This window comes from Eschrichtius robustus, chromosome 5 (assembly GCF_028021215.1).
Source record: "Eschrichtius robustus isolate mEscRob2 chromosome 5, mEscRob2.pri, whole genome shotgun sequence".
NCBI classification, from domain to species: Eukaryota; Metazoa; Chordata; class Mammalia; order Artiodactyla; family Eschrichtiidae; genus Eschrichtius; species Eschrichtius robustus.
The window spans coordinates 28,853,932-28,869,918 of record NC_090828.1 but is presented as its reverse complement, the minus strand read 5'-3'; the positions used below and the strand labels follow the sequence as shown (position 1 = coordinate 28,869,918).

The window sequence follows — 15,987 nt, the reverse complement described above, 5'->3', positions numbered from 1 at the left end:
ACTGTGTCCTTACAGAGCTAAACTTGTACTGAAATACAACTTAGTAGGCCCTTGATTTTATAAATTTAACATTATGTCATGAGCATTTACCCATGTCCTTTAAAGTTGTTATAAATATAGTTTAAAGGGTTACATAATATTTCCTCATGGATATAGCATTTATCTCATAATTCTTTTATTATTGACTATTTAGATTGCTTCCATTTTCTTCATTTCTATAACTCTGCAATAAATATTTGTGCATAAATCTTTGTTTACAGGGTTGGTTATGTCCTGAGACTGTATCTATGATTTTTAAAATAAATTTATTTATTTATTTATTTATTTATTTATTTATTTATTTATTTATTTATTTTTGGCTGTGTTGGGTCTTCGTTGCTGCGCATGGGCTTTCTTAGTTGCGGCGAGCGGGGACTACTCTTCATTGCGGTACGAGGGCTTCTCATTGTGGTGGCTTCTCTTGTTGCAGAGCACGGGCTCTAGGCGCACAGACTTCAGTAGTTGTGGCTCGCAGGCTTCAGTAGTTGTGGCACCCAGGCCTAGTTGCTCCACGGCATGTGGGATCTTCCTGGACCAGGGCTCAAACCCGTTTCCCCTGCATTGGTAGGCGGATTCTCAACCACTGCGCCACCAGGGAAGCCCATACAATTTTTTTTAAATCAAGGGACAAGACTTGATTTTATAATTCATGTTTTCAAATGTATTTTTTTCCCATTCAACAAAATTTATTGAGTATGTACTGTGTGCTATACACTTATTGTGCGTTTTTTTCCTCTGAATGTCAAAATCATCACATGCACTGTAGAAAATTTGGCAACCATACACACATGTGCAAGTGTGTGTGTGTGTGTGTGTGTGTGTGTGTAAAAGGAAAAAATAGGAAAGAAGAAGCATGAGGGAATTCACCTACCTTCTTTGTATAGGATCTAAGTCAGTAAAGAGAAAACTCCAGTTTATTTCATTTGGTCTTTAGAATATATATGCACTAAAACAGGTGAATTAGATTACTTCCTTCCTAGACTTTCTCCCATTATAATTCTAGGATTTGATGACAACTTTTGTAGCTACATTCAAAAATGGTGTTAGCTTACCAAAATGTCCATTCAACAAGAGCTTGTACCCATTGGAGCCATGTTTATAAACTCTAGCTCTTCATTATGTTTCAACTAAGAGAAGTAACACTAACCTGATGTGATCAAATGTATCAAATTTACCCCACAATAACAACTTCCTAAAAAATCCAAATTAAAAAAAATTAAGTTGAACCTATGTCAAGTAGGCCAACAACTGATTTTCTGTCTTACACACTAGATATATTGTTTTGCTTGTCTATTCAGGTTCTGCATTGCAGAGAAAAGAATTTAAAAGTCATAATGCTAAAATCTGGAAATAATATACAGCAGGGGGGGAAAAAAATCAACGGACAGCAAATTCCTGTTAAACTCTGTGCTCTAAGTGCTGGATTCTTCTAGCACAGAGCTCTTAACTTCAAGGGCACTGTGTGTGGTTATGCGTTTATACACTGACTAGTCCTAGAGGGTGCCATTCGCAGTGAGCCCTGGTTGAGGACTCAAGCTTTGTTAAGTCAATTTGTGAATATATATATATATATATATTTATATATAAAATACGATAGACTGAGATGACTTCAGAAAGAAGAAATGATGATGATTTATTGTATGAAGGGACTCATTTCTGAAGAAACAAAGAAAAGTGACAATCCTGTACACAGTTCAGGAAAATGAAACACCATTTTGCAGGGGAAATGTCTTTTGCACAGGGCACCAGGCTGGGATGGCACCATCACCAAATTTTTGAAAGGTGGCTGTCAAAAGCTGAAGCTATGTATCAAAAAGATGGATTTTGTATCTTTAAGTATGTGATTTTGTGTACTGGGAATGTAGTTACTTGCCCTTTAGGATAGTTTTAGGTGCTATCATTAAGTTCCAAATATACTGCCTATGAAGTTGATTAATTTACCAAATATTTCTCAAACACCCACATTATGCAATATAAGATGTGAGGTCCTATAAGGATTAAAAAGTTCAGTAAGATATAGACCTTGACTTCATGTAGCTTGGACTTGATTTGGAATATAAGCATATAAGAATACATATGGTAGAGAAATACAAGATTTAAAAAAAAAAGCTGAGGCTACGAATGTATGTCAGAAAGAAATTTAAGAAAATAGAAATTTAAGGAAATAGAAATTACTGCAATTTAGTACTGAAATAATTCCTTAAACAACGTTCAGTGGTAAGGAAGAGGAAGCTCAAAATGAATAACAGGAAAAACTACAAGCTGGTTTTCACTCTGAAAGAATAGTTTCTCTTGTGCTTATAGCCCCCGTCTGTGACTTTTTCAAACCACTGGCCTAAACAAATGACTCAAAAATCTAAGAAAGGGGTGGACCCAGGCGGATAGATTCTGACTCTCCCAGCCTGAGCAAGCCCATAAAAAGTCAGGCTTGCCACAAGACTGATGATGGGTGCTGTCTAGAGCTGGCTTTTGAAGATGGCAGCTTCTTTACTTTCTGTCTCTGGGGCCAGCACTTTCCTCGAGAGTCAGGTAAGACCGGGTTTAGAACCCGGAGCAAGTGGCCTGTGCCTTCCTTTTCTCATCTGAAAAATGGGAAAACAATGAGCTCCTCAAGGAGGGATAATTAACATATGAAGACCATTTGCTACAGTGCCTGGCACACAGAAGTTTCAAAGAAAATATAGCAGGTGCTGAGCCGCTGTTTAGTAAGGAAAGATTGAACTTGGAGCCAGACAGATGGAGTTTGGGGGTTGGCTATGTCACTTACAGCTTAGTAGCCCTGGGCAGGTCACTTCAACTCTTTATCTCAGTTTCCTCATGCCTAAAATGGGAATAATGAGAGCATCTGCTTTGTGGAGAGTTGTGAGGAATGAATGAGTTAATACATGCACAGTGCCTGACACACAGAAAATTCTCAATAAAAATCTTAGCCATTCATTAGAATAGGAATTAGCAAATTATTTTTCCTATCTCACAAGGTTGTTGGGAGGTTAATATAAAACAATCCATAAAGGTACTTAGTGAAGCTTCTAGCTCATATTAAGTACTCAATCAGAGTTACATATTACTTTGGTGAGTATTATTACTATGATTATTGGTATTTTACTATATTGAATACTTCTGTAGTATAAAACAGATTTCTACATTTCTAACGATGATTTATTATTCATAATTCATTAGATGCTATCATAAGTTGGTAAAAAACAGTTTTTCACATATGGCTGAGAAAAGATGTGAATTGAAAAGGGTTCCAATAATATAATTAAAGAAAACACTAAATTGATTAGCCTTTCTGGAAGTGTTTTACTTTACTACTTTCCAGCTCTTTGTAATACAGATTTTCTGAGTTTTCAACATTTTGCCATCTGAGTTAGTTAAAGATGTATTTATTTCCTCTGCAGTCATTTGAGTCAGTCCTCTGGTATTCAGCTACATTGAACTCCGGTATTTTGGAACAGTATCTGTTGACACAAATATATTTGGCATCACTAGGGAATTTAAAACTACATACAGACAGCATCATGATCCCTCACACTCAAGATGACCCAGTATTATTATGAAGTACAAGGAGTTGCTAAAAAGATTCATGCCGTCATTTCTATACTGAACATATGGGCATGTTAGTGTCTGGTTAGCAATGGCAGTTACAAAGATTAAATTATAGTATTGCAAACGTATTTAATGACATATATTAGGTGCTTTGCTGTTTTGCTCAAAAAAAATAGAAATGGGAATCTGGTAAGATATGAAGCAAGATGTGTAACTATTTACTCACCCTGTATCTGATTTTGAGGCGAATGTGTTGGGTGAGAATGGTTCCCTCACTCGCTTCCTCGCAGAGGCGTATCTGATTCTAACTCACCTGGAAGAGACAGATGCCCACTTGAGATTTTGTTTTGGTCTTGCCTAGATATTTCCAGTCTACACAATTCCCTGACGGCTAAATTAAACTAAAACTCTAAGAATTCCAGAAACTGATTCACCTGGGAAGAACATTTGTGGCTCTGGGTCTTCTGCAACAACATTTTATTTTTCTAAGTAAAGAAGTAACATGAGGAGGCCCTTAGTGCTGAAGGACCAGACTTTGTCACCTTGCCTCGGTTTCAGGTTTTCATGGGGCCTGTCAGAGGTCAAGAGAGGCCCAGGCCAGTCCTATATTAAACCAAAACAAAATAAAAAAGAAAGAAAAAGAAGGAAAAGAAGTGCAAAATAGAAATGAAAGTTACAAAATTTGTGGTATATTTTCAATGTCAATATCTAAGGAGTAAACTGTTTCAACCTACACATGTACACGTGTATTTATTCAGTTCAATATAATTATGCCATTCCCAAAATGATTAAAGGAGTTACATCATACACATGCACAACATACACAACAGATGTGATCATACACAACAGATGTGGCCCAGTAATGAGACCCAGAATTAAGTTGGGTGGTGATATCTTCTTTCTTCAAACCTGCCAATGCTTCTCTGTAATTATAGGTATAACCTGGTGGCATTGAGGCCCTTTGTGACAGAGGACCGGGGCCAGTGGCCCTCGTGGTGTTCCCCTTTGTAGGCCCAGGGCATCTGCACTTGGGAATATCCAGCTTATATAGGTACCACTGCCTGTTTTTTTAATGTCAACTCTCTCCTGCGGTCAAAGAGTGGATTAGCCTGTTAGTCTGGGCTGAACTGGCACACTTACTAATGGAATCCATTTGTTTTTTTCCGCTTCTATGTGTTTATTGCTCTTTGAGAAAGAGGATCAGTTTGATCCCTTGTTTTCAGTGAATAACAGTCAAAGCGCAGCCTAGAATAGAATGACAAGTGTACAGTGATAAGAGTCAATAGGCCTTCGGTGGGAGGCAATGGAGGACATAGAAAGATTTTGAGCAGGAGGCAAAAATAAGCACACACATTCTTAAAGGAAGTTACTGATGAGGGCTCTTTCTACAAGAGAGGACCTCTCAGTAGCCGAAGAGGAGTCTGGAAACTAATGAAAGCCTCCTAACAGGAGCACGCTGGTCAAAGTTCGGTCCAACCCTGGGCTGTTATTGCCCATGCAGCCATTATCTCTGACTTGTTAGGAAGGCATGAGGTTTCCAATTGGCCTGAGTAACCATGAGTTCATATGGGGATTGTCCACTTCCGTGAAATTTCATTTTCAGATATCAGAGGAGGCTTCCATTTCTCCATTTCCTAGGAAAAGCTAGGAATGAGGGAAAGGAGGAGGGAGAGAGGGAGAGAGAAGAGTAAGATGGAATCTTGGCAGATGGCGGTTGGTGCCAGTGAGTTAAGAAGGCTTGAGTTGGGTGGAGGGAGCCTGAGGATTGGGAACCTTGGTGTGAGACCCAGGGAGAGGGAACAGACATAAGCGAAGGGAGGGATAGCCACCAACTGGCCTCAGCCTGGGGGAGGAGAGGTCCCACTGTATGACCCTGTGGAGAAGGACTCATGGAAAAGTCTGAAGCTGGTTTAAAATGACAGTTTATACAGTTTGTCAGATCGGGGAATGGGATGGCCAGTTGGGATGGTGGGGATACAAAGAAGGCTTAAGGCTTGGGGCCAGTGTCCCAGAAACCCCTCTCCCTGCTTCTCATTCCTTTCACTAAGATGCACTGCTTAAATAATTTAATTGATTAATAAAAGGGTTACAAACATTTTGATACATCTTATCTGGGTTCCATGCAGAAGCTGAGGGCCTTTGTTAAAGTATGTCAGATCCAACTGTTCCCCAGTGGTTTCCTGTCTCCCCAGAGTATAATCTGAAGTTCTTTCCAAGGCCTGCAGGGTGCTTGAGGACCCAGCGGTGCCCTGTTGCCTCTTCTGACTTCTCTGCTTCCTTTCTCCCCTCAGCCACCCTTCCAGGCCCCAGACCCCTTTGCTTTCCTCTAATGCAAACTACCAAGCCTTGGCCCTCCCTGGTCCCCAGACTCCAGAGGGCTGGTACCCTCTTATTTCATTCAGACCTCTTTCTCTGAATTTTATTAGTTTCCTGGGGCAGCCATAACAAAGTACTATAGACTGGGTGGCTTAAACAATGGAAATTAATTTTCTCACCGCTCTGGATGCTGAAAGCCTAAGATCAAGATGCTAGTAGGGTTGGTTTCCTCTGAGAGCTGTGAGGGAAGGATCAGTTCCAGGTCTCTCTTCTTGGGTTACAGGTGGCCCACTTCTCCCTGTGTCTTCACATGGTCTTCCTTCTATGTGTCTGTGTCCAAATTTCCTCTTCTTAAAAGGATCCCAGTCATAATAGATTAGGGGTTACCCTAAAGATCTCACCGTAGCTTATTACCACTTTAAAGACCCTATCTCCAAATACGGTCACATTTTGAGGTACTGGGGGTTAGGACTTCAACATATAAATTTTAGGGGGGACAGTTTTATGGGACAGTTAAGCCCGTGTTAGCCTCTTATCAGAGAAGACTCCCTGACACATCCAAAATAGCGTCCCTATTAACTGACACACATTTATTCATTTTTGAAGGTCTCCTACTTCAATGTCAACCCTAGAGGGCCAAATTCTTTGTTTTGTTAACCGGTGCATCTCTAGCGCCTAGCTGATGCCTGGAAAGTAGCAGGCCCTCAATAAATATTCATGAAAGAATGAATGCATATTATGAAACCATTACAAATTACTCTGCAAAAAAGCAGTGACAGAGAAAGATGTTCAAGGTATATTGTTAAGTGAAGAAAGCACATTTTAAAAAACTGCATGTGTAGCATAGTTTCATTTTAAAATCATATACATATAATTTATCTTTATTAAAATAAGACTTAGAGAACAGAAAAAAAACAAAAAAATAAAATAAAGCTTGGAGAGATATGCAAAAAAAATGGTAATAGTGGGTGGCTCTGGGGGTGGGATTTTGATTTCTCATTTATGTGTATTTTCTAATTTCTCTTTAGTGAATATATATTACTTCTGTAAGAGTAAAAAGACAATAAATTTATTAAAAGTTAATAGAAGATATTTACTCATACTCATAACTGGCTGTTATGTTAAGAGAGAAAAAATACATTATTTGTCTTTTTCACTGGGAAATGGTAGGAAACAGTGCATGGGCAGTCCCTTGGAGCCCAGTGGCTGAGAGCACAGCCCACGGAATCCACATAGCCTGGATTCAAGTCTTCATGTTCCACCTTCTAGATTTGTCATCTAGGCATACATGTCAATCGTACTGAGTCTCAGTTTCTCTTCTGTAAAATGGGGTAATAGTGGTACACTCAAGACTTGGGGCTGCCTTCCATCTCTGGCCCAGACTGGAATTTGATTCTTTTGAGCTCAATGATTTAGAAATTTTAGGACACAAAAAGTCAGGGACCAATCCAAGGATTTGACTCTCCCTTTATTCTCTGTCAAGGGCAGACCAAGCAATATCCAGAGTACCCCTCACATTGCTTCTGGGTACAGGGCCTGGGGTCGGGGGAATAATGAGGCACTTGCTGCCAGTGCCAAGTTTTTAAGGGGATATCAAAACCATGATCAAGATAAACAATATTTTAATGGAATAGTTTTAATGAAAATATGTTTAAAAATCTATAATGAACAAAATATCAACAATTTTAATAGAGCCAGATAAGTATTACTAATTTCTGCTTTGTTTCAGGCTCCATTATGGCTCAGCATGGCACTGCTCCCAGCCCACAGACTGAAGGTGGGGAACCTTCAATTATTCAAATCATTATTAATCGCTACTTAATTATAATTAATTATCCAAATTATCCTGAGCCTCAGAACTGGCATTGCTCTCTCTGTGATTATTTGGCCCTCAGTCAAGGCCCTGTAAGGATACCTGTAGGGAATGTATATTTTTCTGATCCGGTTTCTTTCTTTCTCCTCAGCAGACACCTAATCACAATTGCTACCTAACCACGACCTTCTTATCTCATTGAGGACTCTGAGAGGCAAGTTTCTCCCTATTCTTTTATAGAAACATAAAATGCCAGCAAAGCATGATTTCTACCCAAAAGAGCGCTAAACAGAGCTTGCAGATGTTTCAGGCTTCTCCCCTGATACTTCTGGAGAAGGGCACACAGACCTTGGCATACCTTGCTTTAAAAGCAGGCAATAGCAAACAGCGTGTTCATTCCACCTACTTCCCAGAAGGGAAGATCCTTATGTAATGGGTCAGATGGGCCTTTGGTCCCATGTGGAGAGTCTCCCTTAGGGACTTTTATATTACTGTATCCTGGGGGTTTTGTGGGTATTCGTTTCTGCATGTCAAGGACTTCACAGTACACATTCACATGGAAATTACTAATTAAAAGTAGCAGTGATAATAACATTTAGAGTGCTGTTTTCATCAGTGGTTTCATTTTACATAGGACACCTCCTTTGCTGAAACCATAGATTCTAATTTGCTCTGTCAAAGTTATCACTAGAAAAATAAGATATTCTTAGCACTTAAACTTTAGGAAATTTCCTCTATTACTCTTCTCCATTTGATTTAATGGACTATATGTTACTTTCAACATGTAAGTTGGGACATCACAAAATAAACTTAACCTATGGCAAAGTTGTTTCTGCAGAAATCTGTGTTCTTTCTAGCTACCAAAAAACTCAGAGACCAAGTGGGGAAAGGAATTATTTGAATGGTGGGTAGTGCATAAGACTTAGCTATGGTTGCAGTAATTTAGCATAGTCCATTGTAAGGTGATGGTCTGGACGAACTTCATAACAGTGAAGAAGTTGGCTTTGAGGTTTTTTTTCTCTAATTGAAGGAATGCTGCTCACCACACCTCCCCCATATGGTTTTTATTTATTTATTTTAATTTTTAATTTTTTGGCCTCACCATGCGGCATGTGAGATCTCAGTTCCCCATCCAGGGATCAAACCCGTGCCCCCTGCATTAGAAGCACAGAGTCTTAACCACTGGACCGCCAAGGAAGTCCCTCCCCCATATTTTTAGATTAATGTGTTTACCAGAGAAGTGTAACACACTGGGATTACATATCCTTGTCTAGTAAGAAGTCTGACTACTCCGAGACCACCATGTGGTGAGAGATGTCCAGCCAGACCCAGATGTTCCAGCCTTCGCAGACCAGGCACCTGACATAGGAGTGAAGAAGCCACTGTGGACATTCCAGCCTCAGGAGACGTGACATGGAGAGGAACCGAGGACCCCAGCCGACAGCCAGAACAGACACTCCAGCTGTGTGGCCCTGTGTGAGCCATCTTTGCCATGTCCAGTTGCTAGATCCACTCCCGCTGAGGCCCCAGCAGTCCTGGAAAAGGGATGAGCAGTCCCCACTGTGCCCTGCCTCACCCATAAAATTGTGAGCGTTAGAAGATGACTGTTGTTGTTTAAAAATGCTGCAGGGGAACAGAAACTAGAAGCAGAGGCACAAAAGAGAATAGAGAAGACTGAAAAGTAAAAAATAATTATAACAGTTTTCAAATTGTGATTGTTGGTGCTCTCAATTCAACTTTTTCATTCATTTATCTGGTCATTCAAGAAAAATGTATTGAGACTGCTGCAAGCTAGGTATTATACTTAGTGCCAGGGATACCAAAAAGCTGAGTAAAATAGCTCTGTCCTCAGGGGAGCGGCTAGTTTAATGAGGGTGTCAAACAATGACCACACAATGTGATACAAGGCTGCTTTCCAGAAGGAACTCATGCTCTGAAGATGTAGAATCTCACAGCCTTGAGGGAGTCAGAGAATCAGTGCAGAGAAGGACCCGCTTGAGTTAAGCCTCAAAGAATGAGTAGAGGTTTACCAGATGGCCAAGGTGGGACAGAGCAAACCGGTTGCAAAGAACAGGGTAGACTCATTTTGGGCATTGGCTTCAGCTGCTTCTGTGGTCTCGGCTTTTCTTTGCCTCTCCTGGGCAAAGCATTGATTGCATAAACAAAGTATTATTTTCAGAGGAGTATTTGATTTTATCTACGTAGTAAGTACAACTGGAATGAAACAACTCATGGGGTGTATAGCATTACTCAACCTAGGCTCATCAAATGAGCACCCAGGTCTAGTCACTAGAAGGGACAAGGCCTTACCCGCCCCCCAAATGTAACCTCAGTCGTTGGGTTTTTCTCCAAGTGTTCTTTCTATTCAAATATAACTCTTAAGACAAGTTCCCTGGCCCCTACCTCCACCCAGTTTGCTGTCCTAATCCCTTCTGATAGAAAAGTTCTAGAGGTACTTCAGGGTCGATGCCATGCTATGAGTATAAAAATCGATTTGTCTCCAGAACAGGACAATAGAGCCATCATGAGAAAAAATTCATGTCCTAAAGCCTATGATCTTTGTTTCTAGGAGGCAAACCTGGTTAAAAAGACATCTTCAAACTTTTCCCTGCTGTCAAGTTTAATGAAACTCCTCCTTCTAACATCAACTTCATTTGAGGAAGCTGTTGTCAAAAAGGCTACTAGGAGATGCTGAGGGGAACATGTTAAATCACTGCAAGAAAATGGTTCTAGCTTCAGTAAGGCAACTTTAAGAGAATAAAACTGAAATATCTTAAATGTACCAAGATGTCACACAAGGGAAACAAATGGAAATATGGAAATGCTGGGAGGAAAGGCGCATTGGCATGATTAAGAAAAATACAATTGAAAGCATCTAATGTGTTTTTTTTAAAACACTCTGCCTTGTTCTAAGTGGATTTGGCAGTGAGTTATTTCCTGGGCAAGTGTAGAGGGGAGCTCTCTTATGAAACTAGTTAAGTGCAGGCCACATGCTTTTACAGTCTTTGGAGCTGGGAGTAGAGCTGGCATCTGCTTTAGAAAACCAGGAGAGAAAGGCACTTCCAGAAGAGATAGGCTCTTCCACCCCCACTTGGAGGTGATTGAAGGAAGCACTAACAGTGGGCTGAGAAAGATTTTAGATTTCCTGTACACTTAGAAAATGGAAGTAAATAAACCATTAAATAGCAGAGAAAAATGACCGTCCCAGGAAGGCAAAAGGAAACCCCTACTCTCTCTTAAAACTGCAGCCTTTTCCTAGAACTTGTCACAGAAAGTTTGTCTCTGATGTTTGTTTTGGCATTGTAGCCACAGGGGACATTTGGGGCCAGAACTGACCTGTCCAGTGAGCATTAATTGCCCTGATGGTATGGTAAACTAACACCTTTTCAGTTTTTTTTTAGCGCATCATTTCAACTAAATTCGCATTCTCATCTCAACGGACTCACTTGGCAGAAAGAAACCTAGATGTTGTGAGAAGAGAGAAGGTGGGAGAAGAGTTCAGAAGGAGTAGAAAAAGACACGTAGAAGAGACACTGGGTAGTTTACTACAATGGTACTGAATATACCAGTACCATTGAATGCTCTACTTACTAAAAAATCCGGATTATAATGTTCTGAAGTTGGGAATGAGAGAAGTCAAGTTGTTCCACATCAAATCAGGTATAATAGTTATTCTTAACTTTTTTTGTTTACATACATCATTGAGAATATGATGATAAGGGTAGACTCTATGTCCAGAAAAAAATGTACATATTACTTACACACAGAATCCTCTTCTATAAGAACTAGTCGTAATACTCAAGATAGAATCCAATTAGTTACAACACACAAATATGATATATAATCCTGTTCACTTGACCATCATAGACTTTCTTGCATCTAACCTAGTTTCATTCTAGAGTTTAAGCCTCTCTCCACTTTTTCTGTCCTCTTAGCTTAAGACAAGATCATTACAAAACTCCTTGTATAAATTTTTCATACGTGCTTGCAAAGGGCTATGAAATTTTATCATGATCCTTCTTGAAGTTGAAACTTCTCTAATCTTTTCTTACAGATTGTTTGTTACAGAGAGTGCTTTCAATATCCAGTTTCAATATCTAGTTCTCCCTTCTGCATTAGTTACTCAGCTATATGATTACATTTTCTGAGCCTCCCTTGCAGCTCTGTGTGGCCATGTGACTAAGCTTCAAGCCAATGATATGTAAGTACTGTACTATGTGGATCTTCTGAAAAATCTCCCTTCTCCTCCGTCACCCTACTGTCTGGAATGAAGTCACAATAGCTGGAGACCAATAGCCATCCTGGGCCCTGAGTTTGAGATGTGATGGATAAGACTATCTGTTGACTCCCCTATTAGAAGATAAATTTCATGAGAACAAGGACCTTGTTTTTCTTGGTCAAAGCAACATTCTCTGCACCTAAAAAGTGTGGCCTGTGGTAAGGGCTCGGGTATTGAACAGCTACTGAGTGAATAAGATGAATGAATGAAGGAGTTTACTCCAGATCCATGTAAAACACTAATCATAAAGTTCTCCCAGGGAATGTTCAGCCATCAGTAGGCATAGGCAAGGTGTCAGATTCTATCACAGAATCAAACTCTTGCTTAATTCAAACCACATTACTTCTCTTTGCTTCCTTTTGCTCTCCCAGACTTGCCACTGTCATAAAAGGATACAGTTTTTTCTTACTGCCCTCCAATGTTCTCTTAAAACAAAATATTTTCAAATCTATTTTCATAACGATGCTTCCTAATATTTTTTCTGCTTAGCAAATTAAAAATTCTTTAATTTTCAAGGTCACACCTACCTATTTTTGTATGCATCTGCTCTTAAATGCAGGCACTATTTTGAAACGATCTTAGGCGTTGTCTCAAGACTACAAGAATCATCCAAAATGGTATCTAATGACATTCCTAGGACTTCAGACAATATTATTATTGTCATGGAATGTAGTCAGTAGGTCCTAAGGATTTAACAAGATGTTGTTTACTGAAACTGAACTTCATTGAATCCTTTCCCATTCCACCGTGGTTTCCCACATTTCAATCTGTTGCCTGTTTTTGTCCCCAGACCTTACTTATATCTTTTAAACAACTAAATTAAATATTAATCATCCTTGCTTCCCTGATATTTGAGGTGACCTTTTCCTCCTGGTAGCCTTTTAATAAAGAAGAATATTCCCTGTGGTCTTTTTTTGGTCTCTTATGTGATTAAAGGGTTTGTAAAGTTCACACTTTTTGCTATTACATGCCATTTTCTTCTTAATTTTTTACACTCTTCCAGACCCCAAAGTTGTTGCTATGTCTTTTAACTATTTGGAGGAACAAATAGTTCACATCTTCCACTTTTGTGACATACCTATTTATACCTGAGCTCCTTGGTTTTTGCTCAAATTTCTTTTCAATTTATCCAACTTTGAGGGAAGATATTATTTCTTTTTTTGTTAGGTATATTGAGCTTTTCTGATGTGTAAACTTCTCTACACATTATCCTCTCTTTCCCAGAGTAGCTTTCCAAACAGAAGCCTATTATAATAGAGAAAAATAGAGGTCGTCAGATGAGCTCTTCCTGAACCTGTCCTCCGTCAGAAATGTCTCAATTCTGACAGACCCAGAATAGAGGTCTGTCACCCAGGTCCTCTCTCCTTGCTTTTCTCTCAGTCCAAAGCTAATCTATGCCTGCCCTGGAATGCATCCAGTTCTGCCTTCTTGGGGACCTCACTCTGTCAATTCTCCTGTCTCCTCTAACCTCAAACTCCTTTTTTCTCTATCAGCTCTCACCCTTTAACATATAAATATACTCACATTTTTTTTTCCATCTTAAAAAAAAAAAACCATTCTTAACTGTACATCTCCTTCTAATGACTACCACGTCTCTCTTCTCAACCAAATGTTTGGGAAGAGAATCCTTGTCTCCATTTTCTCACCTCCTATTCATTTCTTTCTTTTTTTTTAGAGGGGATCACATAAAGTTCTTTATTACAGACCTACAAAAAAATGAGGGAATTATGTATATTACTCTCACTTGTTTGGGTTTCTTTTTTTTTTTTTTTTCTAATTTATTTTTGGCTGCGTTGGGTCTTCGCTTCTGTGCGAGGGCTTTCTCTAGTTGTGGCAAGCGGGGGCCACTCTTCATCGCGGTGCGCCGGCCTCTCACGATCGCGGCCTCTCTTGTTGCGGAGCACAGGCTCCAGACGCGCAGGCTCAGTAATTGTGGCTCACGGGCCCAGTTGCTCCACGGCATGTGGGATCTTCCCAGACCAGGGCTCAAACCTGTGTCCCCTGCATCAGCAGGCAGATTCTCAACCACTGCGCCACCAGGGAAGCCCTGGGAGCAGGGAGACCAAGCTGTTACTGCAGGCTGGCCCTGGGACTCTGTCCCAGCATCCTGGGAGCACAGCAACAAGCCCTAGAAGGAGCAGAGAGTGGGTGAGGAGACGGCTGTCCCAGCTCGGTGGCGGCACCGCTCCTTGGGCGGCCACCCTGGCGGTCAGCCAGGTTGGGAGCATTGAGGCTCCTGTGTTTGGAGGCCTGGTCTCCAAAGCACGGACCCACAGGGGCCAGGCAGAGGGAGGAGGTAGGAAGGGCCGGCACAGAAGGGCTGTGAGTTCTATCTGGGTCCCCCGGGACCACGGGGCCCAGGTGGGCAGGGGCAGTCAGGACACTTCCCTGCTTGTCAGACAATCAGCTTCTTCAGGAAGGCCTCCAGCTGGTCCTCATCCTTGATGCCCACAAACTTGTCCACCACATCCCCATTATTGATGGCCAGCACGGTGGGCACAGCTGATACCTCATACTCTATGGCGAGGTCTGTGTGGTCATCAATATCCGCCTTGGCCATCACCACCTTTCCATGCTGCTTGGCCACCACCTTCTCTAACCTTGGCCCCAGGATCTTGCAGGGACCACATCACTGTGCATGGAAATCCACAACCACTGGTGTCTCACTGTTGACAACTCAGTCTTGAAAGTCTGGTCCATCCTGGATGTTAAAGGTCATTGTACAGACTCTGGTGGTGTATATTGACTGGGCTTGGCTGGGTGTTACTGTCAGGTTATTAGGACTGCGCTGTGGGGTCTGCAGGGCCCTGGAGGCAAGGGGCGCCCACTGACTCTGAGAGGGCTTCCTGCAGATTATGGAGGCCAGAAACCTCCCCAGGAGAAGTCGCTAAGCCATCTCCTTGCAGCGAGAGCAGAGGGGTGCACAGCGCGGCCCTCCCCACCGGTCAAGGGCACTTCTGTTCCCTATTCATTTCTTTACTCACTGCCTGCCATCCAGCTTGCACACATCCCCAGTCACCCAGCTGCCGCAGCCAATGGTATTTGTAGCTTTCCTGCCCCACGGACAACACTGGACAATTGCGAATGGAGCATCTACTGGCCAGGTACTGTGCTAGGTGCTCGGCTCCAGAAATGAGAAGCAGATGTGATCCCTACCCTCATGGGACTCACGTGATCAGTCATTCCTAATTAATACTCAGGTCCCTTGATTGCCACTGCTCCCTTTGGCAGGTTTACTTAAATGCCACTTAAATCTCCCTATTTTTGAAGACCCCTTCTTTCCTTCCCTTCCTTCTCTTCCTTCCTTCTTGCTTTCCTTCTTCCCCTCCTTCCTTCCTTCTTTCCTTCCTTCCTTTCTTCCTTTCCTTATTATACATGTCTTCTCAAGGCAATCACTTCTATACCTACAGCTTCAATTACTTTGTGTATACTCTAATGACAACACAATTTTAAATGTTGTTTTCATTTACCAGTTTTGTTTTACATAGGATGCCTCATTTACTAAAACCATAGATTCCAAGTTGCTCCATGAAAAATGTGATATTCTTAGCTGTCAACATTAGGGAATTTCCCCAATCACATTTTTAAATTGATTTAATGTGTTATTTTTGAAAACATAAGTTGGGATATCACAAAATGGACTTAGCCTGCAGAGGCTTACTTTCAACCAGAGAGCTCCATTTCCATGTTCTGCTTAACAGAACCCAAAATGATCTTCCTTCCCAAACCTCTTCCTTTTCCTGCACTATCTAAGAAAAAGTAACCACACTGTACATAGTTCCCTAAGCCAGAACCCTAGCAGCCATTTTTGCTTCTCTTTTCCCCTTCCCGCTCCATATCTAGTCACTGAGCACTTCTATTCTACCTCCCAAATGACCTCAGATCCTTTCCCTCCACTCCAATCTCTGCCATTGCCTTTAGTTTGAACCCTCACTCCTCTCTTAGATGAATATAAAGTCTCTTAATGGGTTTTGTTGCTTCCATCAGTCCT

The 15,987-nt window shown here is 41.1% G+C and overlaps 1 protein-coding gene and 1 pseudogene across 1 annotated transcript in view; one reads left to right on the top strand and one right to left on the bottom strand.

Annotated features, from left to right (window-relative positions):
* LOC137764604 (uncharacterized) overlaps window positions 1-12,435 on the top strand; it is a 77,930-nt gene extending 65,495 nt beyond the window's left edge. The window contains exons 6-9 of the mRNA XM_068543669.1: window positions 7,634-7,681; window positions 7,869-7,931; window positions 8,992-11,377; window positions 11,772-12,435. Of these exons, the coding sequence (XP_068399770.1) occupies window positions 7,634-7,681; window positions 7,869-7,919 (99 nt within the window). The 3' untranslated portion in view covers window positions 7,920-7,931; window positions 8,992-11,377; window positions 11,772-12,435. The remainder of the gene's footprint in view (window positions 1-7,633; window positions 7,682-7,868; window positions 7,932-8,991; window positions 11,378-11,771) is intronic.
* A 1,917-nt stretch (window positions 12,436-14,352) lies between these two features.
* LOC137764773 (thioredoxin, mitochondrial pseudogene) lies at window positions 14,353-14,907 on the bottom strand (annotated as a pseudogene).
* Between the last annotated feature and the right edge of the window lie 1,080 nt (window positions 14,908-15,987).